The 16,639-nt window shown below is 38.8% G+C and overlaps 1 protein-coding gene across 5 annotated transcripts in view; it reads right to left on the bottom strand.

Moving 5' to 3' along the window:
• Zfp950l17 (zinc finger protein 950 like 17) overlaps positions 1-16,639 on the bottom strand; it is a 43,496-nt gene that overhangs the window by 24,572 nt on the left and 2,285 nt on the right. For 2 of the 5 annotated variants that reach the window (XR_015629922.1, XR_015629923.1), the window contains exons 2-3: positions 8,855-8,981; positions 8,603-8,663 (exon numbers count right to left, since the gene is read on the bottom strand). Coding sequence is in view for 3 of the 5 variants with exons in the window: in XM_087569089.1 (XP_087425215.1) it covers positions 5,786-7,343; positions 8,603-8,663; positions 8,855-8,981 (1,746 nt within the window). In the remaining 2 variants the exon portion in view is untranslated. Of the gene's footprint in view, positions 1-284; positions 2,649-5,284; positions 7,344-8,602; positions 8,664-8,854; positions 8,982-16,639 lie in introns of those variants that run through there. The other 3 variants (XM_087569092.1, XM_087569091.1, XM_087569089.1) reach the window with 3 other exon arrangements.

The following is a 16,639-nucleotide window of genomic DNA, read 5'->3' as shown; positions in this document are numbered from 1 at the left end:
AAAATTCTTCTCCCTTTTTTGGCAAGGGTTTTGTATTTTTATTCTTAATACAATTTCCCAGTATCACTATATCCATAATTTAGTTAATGTACTTAAATTTAATTTTCAGATAATTAACAAATTTATAGATCAAGATGACAAGATGGAAGAATATGCATCATACTTCACAGCAGTTTTCAAAAGCAGACTCTGTTAACTGTGAATGTGTGCATCTGAAAGCTGCTCTCCTAATTTGCTGATACAAAATTAATTGCTGAGCATACTCCAGAGAAATGATCTTTTTTAAAAAAAGATTTATTTCATGTATCTAAGTACACAATAGCTATCTTCAGACACACCAAAAGAGGGCATCAGATCTCACTACACATGGTGGTGAGCCACCATGTGGTTGCTGGGATTTCAACTCAGAACCTCTGGAAGAGCAATCAGTGCTCTTAACCACCAAGCCAACTGTCCAGCCCTGAGAAACGACAGTTTTTAATGTAATGTTTGCTAGTGCAAATTTCATGAAATGACAGTATAATGTGCTTCCTGTGAGTTAGATGGTCAAGAAGCAATACTGAGCAGTCACAACAACACACTCGACTTAATCTAGGCTCAATGCATGTAAAATTGTGTAGAAACAGCATAGAACCCAGACACATCTTCCTTACACTGTAAATCAGCTTAGATGTTTTACAATACTCGATAAAATGTTGATTCTAAGAGAACATATTTGAATTACTAGGGAATGATCTCCGCATGCACATCAAGAACCAGAATTCATTACCTGTTCATCATACAACATTACCAAAGAGAAGCGGCACGAGATTTCAGAGACCAATCACAGTTCATGCTTCACATGATGTAAAAGAACACAGGAGGGAAAGCTTTAAGGGAAACCTGTAGGACTTTTCTTTCCCTGCCAATGACTAACATAGCCAAAGGCACTTGTGTATTCTTCCTATGAACCTTTCAAATTCTGAATACCTTGGAATTAAACATTTTGAAATCTAATAGTCACATAAAAGGGATCTCTCTGGAACTGCTTCAAAGTGTCAGCAGCAGATCCCATGTTCTGATGCTCTGTTGAATGGCAAGGAGGTGGACATGGAGGTTGGTCTGGAAAGACTGCCATGTGAATCATAAAGATACTCATCTCTACCCTGTCCAATACGTGTCTGTGTGTAAATAAATACTAGTGTTTAAATAAAATAAACACTGTGAGAAGACAGAAGGAAGCACCTTGGAACCCTCTTTTACAGCTTTTCCTCTCTGGCCAAGAATCATTGAATCTGTTAGACTATCTCCTGGTGTCCTTGTCTGGCTTGAGAGGGCCTTTATGGTGCTTTAAGCTCTAGTCCCTCTTGGTCATTTTGGTGCTTCTTATTGTCTCAAGTGAAATAGACTGCTTTAGAACTAATGCCTAGGATTATTCTATATCCCTACAGTAATGTGCTTCCAGGAGCTAACAGAAGTGGAGGCACGGCTGTATTCTCTTAGTATATTCCTCAATATTGTCATCACCTTACCAGATTTCCCAAAGATTAGACAGTTAATTTGTAGCTCAGGGTTCCACATCCATGGATTTCTGCTTGAAAAACTTAGGCACAACACACACACGTATAACTTAGCCTTCAAGAGGTAGATGTAAGAGGATTTTCAATTCAAGACTACCCTGAGCTACATATGAGATTCTATCTTAATACATCACTGTCCTCATGGGGAATAAAGACATGGAAAGGAAAGGATGTAGAAGGATATAAATGAGGACAAATGAAAGGAGAGAGGAGAAGGACGAAAAGACTATTTAAAAGATGTGATTTCTGTACCAAACACACAGAGATCTATCTGCTTGTCACAATTACGTAATAATTCAAAATATTTTTATAGAAGCTACATTGTATTGAATATTGTAAAATATCTAAATTGATTTATGGTGTAAGCAGGGGGTGTCTGGGTCTTATGCTATTACTACACAATTTTACATAGGAGACCTGGCCCTTCCTAGATGTAATATTGATGAGGTGACCTGGAATACAAATCCCAAGTATATAGAGAACTGACTGCATGCTGACTGTAAGGACACCTTATGGAAATTGTCGCAGCGATAATCAGAATCTAAGGGGAGAGTCATTAATACAGACGAGTCTGGCCCATGCATGGTTAGACAGGGTCAGTGTGAGGGAGATGGCACGGAGTCAAACAGTGATCACCAAGAGCCTTCCCGTCTTGTCTCTTCAGTAGCCTGCTCTATGACAAGAGTTGTCCAGAGAGAAAAAGGAGGCAGAAAACAGAATAATAACCTTCATTGCTCTCTGCTTTTTAACTTCTCTCTGAAGATATCTGTTGGGAGGCCACCTACAGGAAGTACATTAAACACCATCTACCATAAACCTGACTGATCTCCCCCCTTCTGTGCACACCAAGTGCCCATTACTCACAGGCGCAATAGTACTTTTCAAAGGAAGACACAGGGGGCAAGGTGGGATCCACTTCTCAGTTTGTCATGGGCCAGCCTATTTGTGGTTTGACGAAGCAAGATTTCTTCTTTTCAAAGCAATAAAACATTTTTTGCTGTGTGCTAAGAAGCAGAACTCTTGCTCAGTGTCTTCATTAACTTGAGTTTAGATACAACCATGAATACAATCCCAATGATGGCACAGTGGCTGTATAAGGACAAGTAGAGAAACCTCATTATCACATCTGCCCTGTCTCACTAGCAATGCCCTCATCATGTTATGATGTAGCAAGAAGGCCCTAATCAGACACTGTTGCTGTGTTCTTTAAACCCTCAGTCTCCACAGTCAAGAGCCCAACAAATCTATTTTCTTTAAAAAAAAATTGACCAGGCTGTGGCCAGAAAATGAACTAAGATAGTAGTATCTTTTGTTTTGTTTTCTTGTCAACTTGAGTATAGAAACTTTAAGGGATGTAAACAGAGATTTAAAGAATTTATTTAGGGCCAGTGAGATGTCTCAGTGGGTTGATGATCTGAGTTTTATCCCCAGAATAGATATGGAGGAAGGGGAGAACTAACATCTGACCTTGGTACACATTTTAATGTTACTTTATTTTCAAGATACAGGTATCTAAAGGCACTGAGACAGTTAGGAATTTCACCAAAGTAGATTAACATTGCTGTTATCGAGGTGCAGCTATACAGGGCCCAACCTCCTTATCACTTTATGGTGATGGAGGACTTATTATTCTTGTAAAATATACATAATATGAATGCTATCATTTTTATCGAAGTTGATAGTTGAGTGGCATGAAGTACATCCACTGTATTGTGGGATTATGATTCCCATGCATCACAATTCTTTTACCATTTCAAACTGAAATTCTATATTCAATAAATACCAGCTCTTCACTTCTCCCTCTCATAGCCCTTGGCAACCACCATGCTGCTTTCCATTGCTTCCATTTGTTGTCTCTAGGCTCCTTCTACAAATAACACCATATAGTATTTGTCTCTTGGGAACTGCATTATTTCTTTTTGTGTAAATTCCTTGGAGCATCTATGTTCTGGCATGTGCCACAGCTTTTAGTCTTAATTATGTTCCATTTGTATACAGTGTGTTCATATATGTTTGTATGCATCTCGAACAATTGTTGACCTCAGGTAATATCTCCCTTGTTTTTGAAGCTGGGTCTCTCACTTGAGATCAATAATTTAGGCTAAGCTGTCTTGACAATGAATCCCAGGGCACTAGCTCACCAGAGCTGGGTTTACTGGCAGAACATCACATGCCTGACTGGTGTTTTGCAGTTTTGTCATGTGCGTTTGTGTGACTGTGTGTGTTCCTAAAACCAGTATGGATCTAAAGCTTTCAAAAATGTCTTAACACTTATTATACAGAATAATGGGATTATAGGGTTTTAATGCATTAAGTAATGGACTTTGATACTATTCCCCCCTAATTTCTCTTGGGATTGAATTGAATCTGTAGATTGATTGTGGAAGTATGGCCATCCCATGAGTATGCAAGGTCTTTCCATCTTCTAGTGTCCTCCTTAATTTTACTTAGTATCTACAGAATTTTCATTACAGAGGTCTTTCACTTCCTTGGTCAGGTTTAATTCAAGAAATTTTTTGGGGGGAGGATATTTGACATGATTGATGTTGGCTTTGTCAAAAGCCTTACATGTCTATCGATTGATATTTCTATTCTATCAAAAACAAGAGATTTGTGAAATTTATAAAATTTATTGACATATTGAGCCAGTACTACATCTCTGGAATAAACCAGTTTGATCATAGTAATTTTGTGATTATTGAAGAGTTTGCAGGCATTTTAAAAGAAATTTTGCATGTATTTATGTTGGAGATTGGTCTGTGTTTATCTGGTTTTAGTACTAGGCCAATACTAACTTCATAAAGAGTTTGGTAATGTAACCTTCCTTTGCTATTTAATAGCATACTTTGAGAAGCATTTGTGTATTTCATTGAAGGACTGGTAATTTTTTTATTTGGAAAATATTTGATCACTACTTCACTTGTACTGCTTTCTACAAAGCTGCTCCATTTTTTTTTAGATCTTCACGATTTACTTTTGGTAGGTTATATACATCCAGAAATCTATATACTTTATTTTAGAGTTTTCCACTTTATTGAAATAAGTGATTTCTAAAATAAGACCTAATGATTTTTCTGAATTTCATTAATGTATGTAGTAACAACTCTCCTTACCCCCCAATCTATTTACGTTGAAGCTGTTCAACTTGATTATTTTTGTATTTGAGGATTTTATGAATACTATATATCATTTTCATCCCTCTCTGTCCCACAATCAACATCGTCCCATTTCCTTCCCCAAATTCACTTTTTCCTAACCCCCTAACCCTAAACACCCCCAACCTAACCCTACCCACCCACTCCCTAACTCTAACCCACACCACCCCCAACCCTTTAACCCTAAACCCTAACTTTCTAGCACTAACTGCACACCCAACCACCCTATTCATAATCCCTACCCTTCTAACTCAGCTTGTTTCCAATAGAATCCTGGCATTTACTTTGACCATGTTTTTGAATTGTTAGGTATTTATGCAGATTTCAAAACACAAACACTTTACCACATTGAGCCCATTCATAAGGCTTTTCTCAAGAATGTTATTTTCTGCATTCACAGGGTTTCAGTGAATGGAAGTATGAACACTTTTGTTATAAGGAGATATAGAAATGTGCAAAGGCTTCACCATATTCAGGACATTCATACTTTCTCCCTAGTGTGGTATCTTTTATGCTGTTTGTGTTAATTTGGGTTTTAATGCTGTGAAAAGATACCATGACCAAGGCAACTCTTAGGAAGGACATTTAATTGGGGGGAGGGTAGGTATACAGATTCAGAGGTTCAGTCTATTATCAAGGTGGAAGGAATGTCAGTGTCCAAGCAGACATGGTGCTGGAGGACAGTTCTACATCTTGATCAGAAGGCAGCCAGAAGACTCTTCTGCCCTGGGCAGAGTTTAAGCATGGGGTCTCAAAGCCCATCCCCCCACCAGTGACATACTTCCTCAAAGGCCACATCTACTCCAAAAAGGCCATACCTCCTAACACTGCCACTTGCCATGGGCCAAGTATATTTAAACCACCATACCTTTGAAGATCACAGTAAAGGCTTTACTACATTGGTTACATTCATAGGGTTACTCTTTAGTATGTATGTGTTCTTTTATGTAGTTGGAGGTGGCTTGATTGTGAAAATGCTTTACCATACTGACTACATTCGTAAGGTTTCTTTCCGGTATGAATTCTTTCATGTTGTCAAAGTTGATCATGAGAGGCAAAGAATTTACTAAATTACTTACATTCATAAGGTTTCACTGTAGTATGTGTTGCTTTATGTTTTCGGAGACTAGCATTACATACAAAGGCTTTACCACATTCATTACATTTGTAAGGTTTCTCTCCAGTATGAATTCTTTTATGTACTTGGAGATAACTATGAGATGTAAAGGCTTTACCACATTGATCACATTCATAGAGCTTCTCTCCAGTATGTATTCTTTTATGTACTTGGAGATAACTTTGATATGCAAAGGCTTTACCACATTGATCACATTCATAGGGCTTCTCTCCAGTATGTATTCTTTTATGTACTTGGAGATAACTTTGATATGCAAAGGCTTTACCACATTGATCACATTCATAGAGCTTCTCTCCAGTATGTATTCTTTTATGTACTTGGAGATAACTATGAGATGTAAAGGCTTTACCACATTGATCACATTCGTAAGTTTTCTCTCCAGTGTGTGTTATTCCATGCCTTTTGAGATGAGTGGTTCGTGCAAAGGCTTTACCACACTGATTGCATTTGTAGGGTTTCTCTCCGGTATGAATTCTTTCATGTCTTTTAAGAGCATTGTGAAGTACAAAGGCTTTACCACATTGATTACATTCATAGGGCTTCTCTCCAGTATGTCCTCTTTTATGTACTTGGAGATGACTACAACGTATAAAGGCTTTACCACATTGATCACATTCATAGGGTTTCTCTCCAGTATGTATTCTTTTATGTACTTGGAGAGAACTACAACTTATAAAGGCTTTACCACATAGTTCACATTCGTAAGATTTCTCTCCAGTATGTGTTATTCCATGCCTTTGGAGATGACTGGGTCGTGCAAAGGCTTTACCACATTGATTGCATTTGTAGGGTTTCTCTCCAGTATGAATTCTTTCATGTGTTTTAAGAGTACTGTGAAGTACAAAGGCTTTACCACATTGATTACATTCATAGGGCTTCTCTCCAGTATGTCCTCTTTTATGTACTTGGAGATGACTACAACGTATAAAGGCTTTACCACATTGTTCACATTCGTAAGGTTTCTCTCCAGTATGTGTTATTCCATGCCTTTGGAGATGACTGGGTCGTGCAAAGGCTTTACCACATTGATTGCATTTGTAGGGTTTCTCTCCAGTATGAATTCTTTCATGTGTTTTAAGAGTACTGTGAAGTACAAAGGCTTTACCACATTGATTACATTCATAGGGCTTCTCTCCAGTATGTATTCTTTTATGTACTTGGAGATAACTATGATATGCAAAGGCTTTACCACACCGATCACATACATAAGGCTTCTCTCCAGTATGTATTCTTTTATGTACTTGGAGATGACTACAACGTATAAAGCCTTTACCACATTGATTACATTTGTAGGGTTTTTCTCCAGTATGAATTCTTTCAAGATTTTGAAGCTGAGAATCGTATGTAAAGGCTTTATCACGTGGCTTACATTCATAGAGTTTCTCTCCAGTATGTGTACTTTTATGTCTTTGGAGATGACTATGTTGTGCAAAGGCTTTACCACACTGAGTATTTTCAGAGGGTTTCTCTCCAGTATGACATCTTTCATGCCTGCAAAGATAGATAGTTGGCACAGGTGAAAGCTTTACCACTAAACTAATGAATCTAATAAATGGAAATTAATTTTATAATTTGGTCTAATTGTAAAGAAGAATCACATCTTAAGGTTGAATCACTTTGTTTACACTCATGGTTTCCCATTCACTATGGGTTGGTAAAAGTGTTATTACATGGCTCACATTTGTACTATCCTTTTTCTCTATGAGATTCCTCATATTTGAAGAGAAATGGAAGAGCTCAGAGCTTTACCACATTGAGTACATTCATATGCTTTCCTTTATTGTGAAATACACTACATTTGCATACCACATCAGCAAAGTGAACTAGGACAAACAGAAAGGAATTTCCACAATCCTAGTATTCATAGGGATTTTCTGCTAGGTGAGTTTATGGATATATTCCCAATGAAGTTGGGAAACCAACTAATTATAAACTTGTATCACACTGAGAAAGTCTGCTCAAATGTGGACTACTACATATATCTTAATTGTTCTGGCGGTGGGGGGCATTGCTTCTTTCAATATCCGTGTGCTCACATGGCTTGTATCCATTGTGACACAGGATATAGCTGTTAAAATAACAAATGAGGGGTTGGGGATTTAGCTCAGTGGTAGAGCGCTTGCCTAGGAAGCGCAAGGCCCTGGGCTCGGTCCCCAGCTCCAAAAAAATGAACCAAAAAAAAAAAAAAAAACAAATGAAATATTTCCCATTGCATCATTCATACAGTTTGATTTTTTGTTCATCATAGTCATATGGTATAAGAATTAAGTTTTCTCTTCAACAACATTCTTGACTCTCATAAACTGTCCCTCTCACTTAAACTTAACAATGTTACTATATTAGTAATCAGCTTTACTATGATATATTTGCCTATTAGAAACATAAACTTATCACCTACTCTCTCTCTCTTTCTCTCTCTCTCTCTCTCTCTCTCTCTCTCTCTCTGTGTGTGTGTGTGTGTGTGTGTGTGTGTGTGTGTGTGTGTGTTATGAGACTAAAAAGATTGGTAGGTATACAGAGTAGCTGTAATGTGGCTATGATTCAACTGGTAAGGCTAAGGCATTGTTTCTTTGTCTTCTTTCAAGTCAGACACCTGACATTGAGGTACATGGATTTTTGAGAATTTAATAATCAATACACTTAGAGAAGTGCTTTTTTTTTTTTTACACTGTTGCGTTTCTTTAAAAGTTCCAGGACATACTAACATTTCTTCAGAGGCATATTCATACCAACTTGCACATGAAAATTACCTTCCATGTCTTCTGAAACTTTGACAATGTTCTTCAATAGTATGGTCTTCCCAATTGTAACCTAAAATACAGTACCAGAAAATGTATGATATATTATTGGAAATTAGGCAACATTTAAGTTACTATATTCAGTGAACCTGATCTTTTCACCTCATTCTTCTTTATTCTCAATTGAAGATACAGAAAAGCAAGAATAACAAAGGAACATTTGTTTCCTTATTTTAAAAACTGAACGAAAATTCACTGTCTTACCTATAGCAGTGAGATTCCTGTAGGTCTCCTGCATCACATCTTTGTAGAGACTCTTCTGTGAAGGATCCAGCAAAGCCCATTCTTCTCGAGTGAAGTTTACATGTACATCATCATAGGTCAATGCATCCTGAAATATCCCATACATTAACAACAGAAACCATGATACAGATATCACTGTAAATGTATGTTTCTGATATTTCCCTCACTTATTTCTTGACCCAGATGCTCTAATGTAATTACCAAATCATCTTAGAAGAAAACTGAGTAATAAGGTTTACCTCTGTCATTTCTTTGCTCATTGAGTAGGATATAGCCTTGCAAAAGAAATGCTAATTAATGGAGAGAGAGAGAGAGAGAGAGAGAGAGAGAGAGAGAGAGAGAGAGAGAGGTGCACAGTACTAAGCACACAGAGAAATTGTATGAACAATTACTAACGGCAAAAAATATCAAGTGAGCTTACAAGCTCATGTCTTTAATCCAAGCACTCAGGAGGCAGAGGCAGGTATATCTGAGGTCTATCCAGGACAGCCAGAGGTACATATTAAGACGCTGTCTCCCCTATGAAAAATTAATCAAACAAACAAGAAAGATAGAAAGGACTCAGAGGTTTTTACTAGAGATCCTACAAAGAATTACATTCACTGCAGTTCTGTATTCTTCTTCCATAATCTTGAGGTGGCCCAGTTTAAACTGTAACAATAATGAGATCTTACTAAAAGGGAATGAATGTTTAAACAGATACAAACAGATAGCTCAAAATATTGGCAATGTAAATGTTGATCCTAAATAAGCAACATAGGACAGGAGCTGGCTCATCAGTGAAGAGCTCTTGCTGGTCTTAAAAATAATTGGCCTCAATTGCCAGTAGTTAGAATGAAGCTTCACAACTATTGATTACTCCAAGTTCAGGAATTCTGAAGCCATTTTCTGACTACTATGGGGATTAGGCATACATGATGTGCATATTCATTCATACAGGCAAAATATACATATTCATTAAAATAAATCAACACAAACACAACAGGTAGGAAAAATGTCATATACCTGCAATCGAATGACTCAGAAAGCTCAGGCAATATAGCCAGGCAGTATGAATGTCATGAATACATGCTATCCTAAGAAACAGAATATGCTCTCTATCAAATTTCAAAATTCATAACGTGGATGAAGATCAACACAGCAGCATTTGCTTGACATGTGCCAAAACGCACAGTCCAACCCATCAGCCAATAATATAAAAACGAACAAACAAAGAATAAGCAGGGCATGTTGGCCCACATTGAATCCTGGGACTCTGGAGCCAGACGCAGGTGGACCATTTACATCTGAGGCTGCATGTTCTAAACAGCTACTTTCAGGACAGCCAGGACTACATAGAGAAACTTTGTCCTCAAAAACAAAAACAAAATTAAAATTATAAAAAACACCAGGCTTGCAAAATACCTTAGCACTGAATAGCAATTGTTTCAACTGCATCTTATGTGATTTAGGGTTAGAGTCTATAATGCTGAAGGCAAGACAACATAAGAAGGAAGCTGACTAATCAGGTACAATCAATACACAATACACACACACACACACACACACACACACACACACACACACACACACACACACCCCACACACCCCACACAGGAAATGGGTTGAGTCTATAGACACCCAAATGTCATCCCCAATAACTAATCATCTAGAAAGCTTCCTCCTACAACAGCTTCTATTGAGAGAACTGAGTTGGCCAGAGCAAGGCTGACTCCTCCAAGACAGGTTGTAAACTGACAGGTTGGGAAGCTAGGCCTAAGTTTCTGTTTCCCAGAACTGGAAAAGTCCAAACAAGTCAATTCTAGGAAAACCATCCCTCAAAGGCAGCTAATCAGGAGCTTCCAATGACCCTAATAGCCTGCAGCAGCCTATACACTCTTCAAATGCCCCAAATCACTTCTGACATTCTTGATTGTCACATCTTGTAAAATCAGAAAGCAAGTTATATCTTTCCAACATACAAAGGCACAGAATACCCCTTCCCATTCCAGAAGAGAGGAATGTGTACATAGTGAGGGAAGATTGGACCAAAGCAAGAAACCCAGCAGGACAAACACCAAATCCTGCAGCTCTGTCTCAGACACAAGGAGCTTCAGATTCAAAAGGCTTAGATGGCCATATCCCTGCAACTTCTCATACATCTCTCGGCTTTGTTACCTCCACTTGCTATAAGCAGCTCTTCATGACAGGTGTCTCATAACTTGGGTATCTCTATATCTTGTAGTCTCAAATGCAACTCAGGCTTCATCCTCAGACTCATCCCATGCACTCTCACAGTGTCCTCCCTCACTGGGGATCTCACTCTGCCAAACACAGATGGCTGGAACAGTACTGAACTGAAACCACGGGGGAAGAAGCCATAACCTTATTTTTCCATATTTCTTATTTCCAGAACTTGGGTGCCACGCTTGGACCAGTAGTAGCAGGTTTTATATGAAGTTCCTTCCTGGGTCTAGGAATGACTTTGCCAACTACCCCTTCCATTAACTGAAGGCTTATCAGGAGGGACTTTTTCCCTTAATTCACTTTCTTAGGCTTCCAATCCTGAGCAAAGTCCTTCTCTTTAATGGTGATAATCTCTTTGAAAATTCATGCCTCTGTCTCAGCATTTGGCTGCCATGTGTAACTTCCCAGGGCTGCTTTTCTCTACAAACCACAGACTTTGCATTTATTTCTGCTCAACTTGTTGGTTTTTTTCTTGTAGTCCAGAATGAGTTACTAGTAATAATCACCTAACAGATTCAATATTTCACCTGAGAAATATAGGTAATTGTTTTTTAATTTTGCCTTGCTCAATTTCTCAGAGCATGGGTGGAATAAGAAAGACTTGGGGTCAAAATACCAAATAAATGACCTCTAGCTAAATTTTTCATGGAGTCTATTTTCCACTGAAATCCTATGACCTCAACTTCTGACTGCATTACTTGCATGACTCCAGTCTTCAGGTGCTACAACAACAGCCGATTAAGCTCTGAATACAGCTTTCTATGCTGTATTGCCATCTCAAGCCCTGATGTTTACCAGGTTCCTCCAAAGGAGAACATTTCTAGTTTCTCTAGTTTCTGTCCAGCAACAAAATAACCTTTTTTTTGTTCTAACTTGCTAGTCTCCTACTTTGATTCAATTCTCTAACCAAAAGCATCTCAGCAAATAAACAGGTTCACTTGTTTGGTCCAGTCACATGACAGCCATCAGTTCTGGAGCTTAGGATAGAAACTCAAGCTTCAAGAAAAGGCAAAAACCATGAACAATTATTGTTTCCTGCTTGGTCACTGTCTCATACTTAGCCAGCTCTCTTACCCAGCCCAGGCCCACTTGCTCAGCGATCCTGCCACACTCAGTGTAGAGCCATCCACATCAATCATCACAACACAATCTCTCACTGATACAGCATCCAGACATTTTGATGAGGGCATGCCCTCAAGTGAGAGCCCCTCAGATGATTGTAGGCTCTAAAATGTTCACAACTGAAGCTAACTAGGACAAAAAGGCAAAAATATATCAGAAAGTTTAAAAAAACCCAAATCAAATGTGTTAACAATATCATTTAAGTAGCAAAAACCAACAAACCACAGACACACACACACACACACACACACACACACACACACAAAATCAAAATTAATGATTACGAAAACTGGAAAACACAGATTTGCCAAGAAATGAGGAGAGGCAAGCCTTTAGAAGAGGACACTAAAACTTTCCCAAATATCAAAACTTCAAGAAACTCATAACATAGTAAATTTTCAGAAGATAAAGGAGACAGAAAGACAGAGAGAAAGTGTTTTAAACATGAACTACAAGAGTGTAATAACAAATTTATGAAATTACAGGCCAATACTCATCCTGTGTATTCTGTATCTCATCTTTGCCAATAAATAAATAAATAAATGAATAAATAAATAAATAAATAAATAAATAAATAAATGGGATTAGCTATGGCAAAATCCCAGTCAATTGGGCATAGTGGCAGCCTAAGGAATGGGAAAGTATTTTTTTTAAAGAAATCCATATCTTATAGAGGCCTAATATATAAAATACATAATGACTTCAAGAAATTAAACTTTCAAAGTAAAAAATTCAATTAAAAAATGGGGTAAAGCGGCTGGAGAGATGGCTCAGCGGTTAAGAGGACTGACTGCTCTTCCAGAGGTCCTGAGTTCAATTCCCAGCAACCACATGGTGGTTCATAACCATCTGTAATGGGATCGGATGCCCTCTTTTGGCGTGTCTGAAGACAGCTACAGTGTACTCACTCACATTAAATAAATAAAGCTTTAAAAAAGGGGGGGGTATAAATCTATACAGAGAATTCTCAACAGAGGAATCTCATAAAGCTGAGAAATACTTAAAGAAATCATTATCATCTCAGCCATCAAGGAAATGCAAATCAAAACTACTTTGAGAATCTATCTTGCACATGTCAGAAGGGCTAAGATCAATACAAGTGACAAGTCATGCTGGTAAGGATGTGGAGAATGGGTAACAACTCTCCATGCTTGTAGAGTGCAAACTAATACTGCCACTATGGAAATGAGCATTTCCTCAGAGTCCTGCTGCCTCAGAACCCCTAGAATCCATCTATCTCAAACCACAGCTATAAAACTCTTGGCATCTATCTAAAAGGTGCTCCACCCTACCACAAGACCATTTGCTCACCTATGTTCATAGCATATTTATTCACACTTGCCAGAACGTAGAAACAACCTAAGAGTACCTCAACTGAAGAATGGGTTGAAGGACCCTGGTTCTTACTGAAGCCTAAGAGCTGTCAGGAGGCTTGGCCTGGTGGAAAGTAGGTAGATTATGGGTACCCTAAGGGCTTTTGCCAGCTTTACATCAACTGCCTCTGGTCAAGGCTAGGACAAGTTCCATTTTCCACCCACAGTTCTTGGGAGGAGCAGGGACATTCTTGAAAATCCTGCAAAATGTACTGATAGTAGACTGACCCTCTGCTCCCAGATGAAGAGCTCAAAGGCATGCCATATAAGTTTGAACTGTAAACCTGCTAATGTAACCTGTGCCTCTGAAAGTATAAAAACTGCTTGTCACAGCCACTGGGGTCACTTCCATTCACTTATTATGAGGGGCTGATTGAAGGTTGACCCCAACACACCCAAAAATAAACTCTTGCCTTTGCATTAAACTCCATTCTCATGCCTCACTTGGGGGATCTCCTGGTAGTTAAGACTCACTTTGAGCCTTAGGGGGTAAACAAAAAAACGTGGTGCATTTATCACTCAGCTGATTAAAAATATGACATCATGAATTTACAGGCAAGTAAATGCAACTAAAGAAATCACACCCAGAATGACAAACATGGCATGCATTTACTTACAAGTGGATATTACCTATTAGGTAAATAGTAATCAAACCCAGAGGGGTTAAAGAGGTGGACTCTAGGGACGAAGCACAGATCTCTTTCTAGAGGAGAAATAGAATAATTTCTGTGAGTAGACCAGAGTTTGATGGGAACAGGAATAGGGAGGATCAGTTGAGAGGGATGCAGGGGAAAGTACAATGCAGCAAGAAACAGCTGGAATTAGGGGTTATTTGGGAGTTAGTGTAGAAATTCAGTACAATGACAACTTCCTGGATGACCAGGGTGACCATAATGAAAACTCCTGGTAATGGAGGATATGGAGTCTGAAGGGACCATCCTTTGACACTGAAAGAATAAAATATGCAGCCAAGAAGTCAGAAGTTTAAAAATGCTATCTCAGGGTTGGGGATTTAGCTCAGTGGTTAGAGCGCTTGCCTAGGAAGCGCAAGGCCCTGGGTTCGGTTCCCAGCTCCGAAAAAAAGAACCAAAAAAAAAAAAAAATGCTATCTCACCCCTAAGAAGCCCTAAATACCTCAAATTCCAGACCCTGCCCTCAACCTGAAAGTAAGTACTTAAGATAAGGCCCTTAGATATACGATTCCCAAACTACCTTGAGAAGCAGGAAGCTTCTCCTAGGAACTAAAGGGAACAAAAAGTTCTGCAATCTTGAGAGACAGGAAGCTTCTAGTGATTTTCTAATGATACCACCCCTGGCCCCTTAGGCTGTGGTTTCTCCCTGTAAATACCCTTTCTCCCACCTCTTGGGGTCGAACTCCTGTGCCCCTGCATGGGATATGAGTCTCGACCCCAGTGCACCTAGCTTGTCATCAACAAACGAGCATTGATGTTATTTTCATATTTAGGCTAACATGAATACAACTGCAAGAAACATGAGCATTCTGGTACTTTTTAAAACTAATTTCAAGTGCATGGAAACTATACTGAGAAGACTGCTGGGATCCATGGCAATTCTGTCATTTTTATGATAACTTAGTGCTGGTATGAGGAACCGGCTTTATGGTTGCAGGTTGTCTCCAAACCCATCAAAGGCAGTGACGTCACCCAGAGGTGACAGGGACCTGTGCATCTGTTGTCATATATTCCCAGTGTCCTCCTAGTCCATCCCCACCCTCACCTGCAAGAGGTTATGTCCCTGCCCAAATAAAAAGCCAACCCTTCCTGACCTCCGCCCCTTCTTTCTCTTTTCCTCCTTTGTGCCCCACCCCACCTCCTAGCACCAATGAAAGTCTCTCAAGTGGAACCCTACTGGCCAGGTGTGGTCTGTCTGGGCAAGAGCCATGATTCCAATACAACACTCTGCAGGATGGGGGTTGCTTGGGTGTAGGTATTATGTCCACATGTATCAGAATACATATGTTAAACATGCACAATTTTACATCAACTATAGAAACACAGTATTAACTAGTTTTAGTAGGTATCTATGGAAAATCGCAACCTACTGCTATCAGAGTTTAGTGCTAAGACACAATCCTGTGTCACATCCAGATTCATTGTCCAATTCTGGACCATGCTTTATTTTCACTCTTTTTGTTTTCTCAATTAAGTCATACTTCTAAAGATCTTGTCTACGTGACACTAAGGATGTATTCTGTGTCACTAAAGTCTACACTAAAGTCCTCTTTCTATGGCTTTGAACATTATTTCATATCAGTTTCAGTTTCGCACACATACTATATAGCTTGCTAAATGAATAATTATGTAGAATATCTTTTACCAAGTTATATAACTGTAAACAACACCATTATAGTGATGTTAAAAAAGGAATGTTGGGTATGTTCAATTTGCAGCAAAATTCAAAATTTAAAGAAAACGTCTAATAATATATAACAGGACAGCTGATTTCAAAGCTATTTGCCATGTGAAAAAAACCTCAGAATCATCAACAGGATTATGAAGAAACAGTGCACATTTTGGCACAGTGTAGATTCCATCTGTACTTATCAAAGAGCTACAATGATCAAAAGTTTTAGCACATTTGTGAAAAAATGAGATGTAGAGAAAAAAAGGCAAGAACATAAGCCCCAAATTATAGTCAAGTTTTAATCAAAAGACCTAAGGAAACTCAGACAGGAAAAAGATGAACTTGACCAATATTACCTATGATTGCATGTGTATTCAAATGGAAAAAACACAGACGTCCCAACTCCCACAAGAATAACTCGAACTGACCCCTAAACTGCTATATTTCTGACCCTCCAGCCACTACTGACCCCACGCTCTAGAGCTCTCTGTGTGGAGGTGGTAAGAAAGGAGGGTTATGGATCTGCGGCTCCCAATGCCCCCGTGTGATCTCACACAAACCCAGCCCCCCACCAACCCACACACAAACGAAGGTTGAAGAATAACTTAATGTCTGCTTCCACATGATGCCATGTGTATTTTAGTAATGATGTAGAATCTGC

The sequence above is a fragment of the Rattus norvegicus genome, chromosome 9 (genome assembly GCF_021556685.1).
Source record: "Rattus norvegicus strain SHRSP/BbbUtx chromosome 9, alternate assembly SHRSP_T2T, whole genome shotgun sequence".
Classification (NCBI taxonomy): domain Eukaryota; kingdom Metazoa; phylum Chordata; class Mammalia; order Rodentia; family Muridae; genus Rattus; species Rattus norvegicus.
This window is presented reverse-complemented; position numbering and strand designations above follow the sequence as displayed.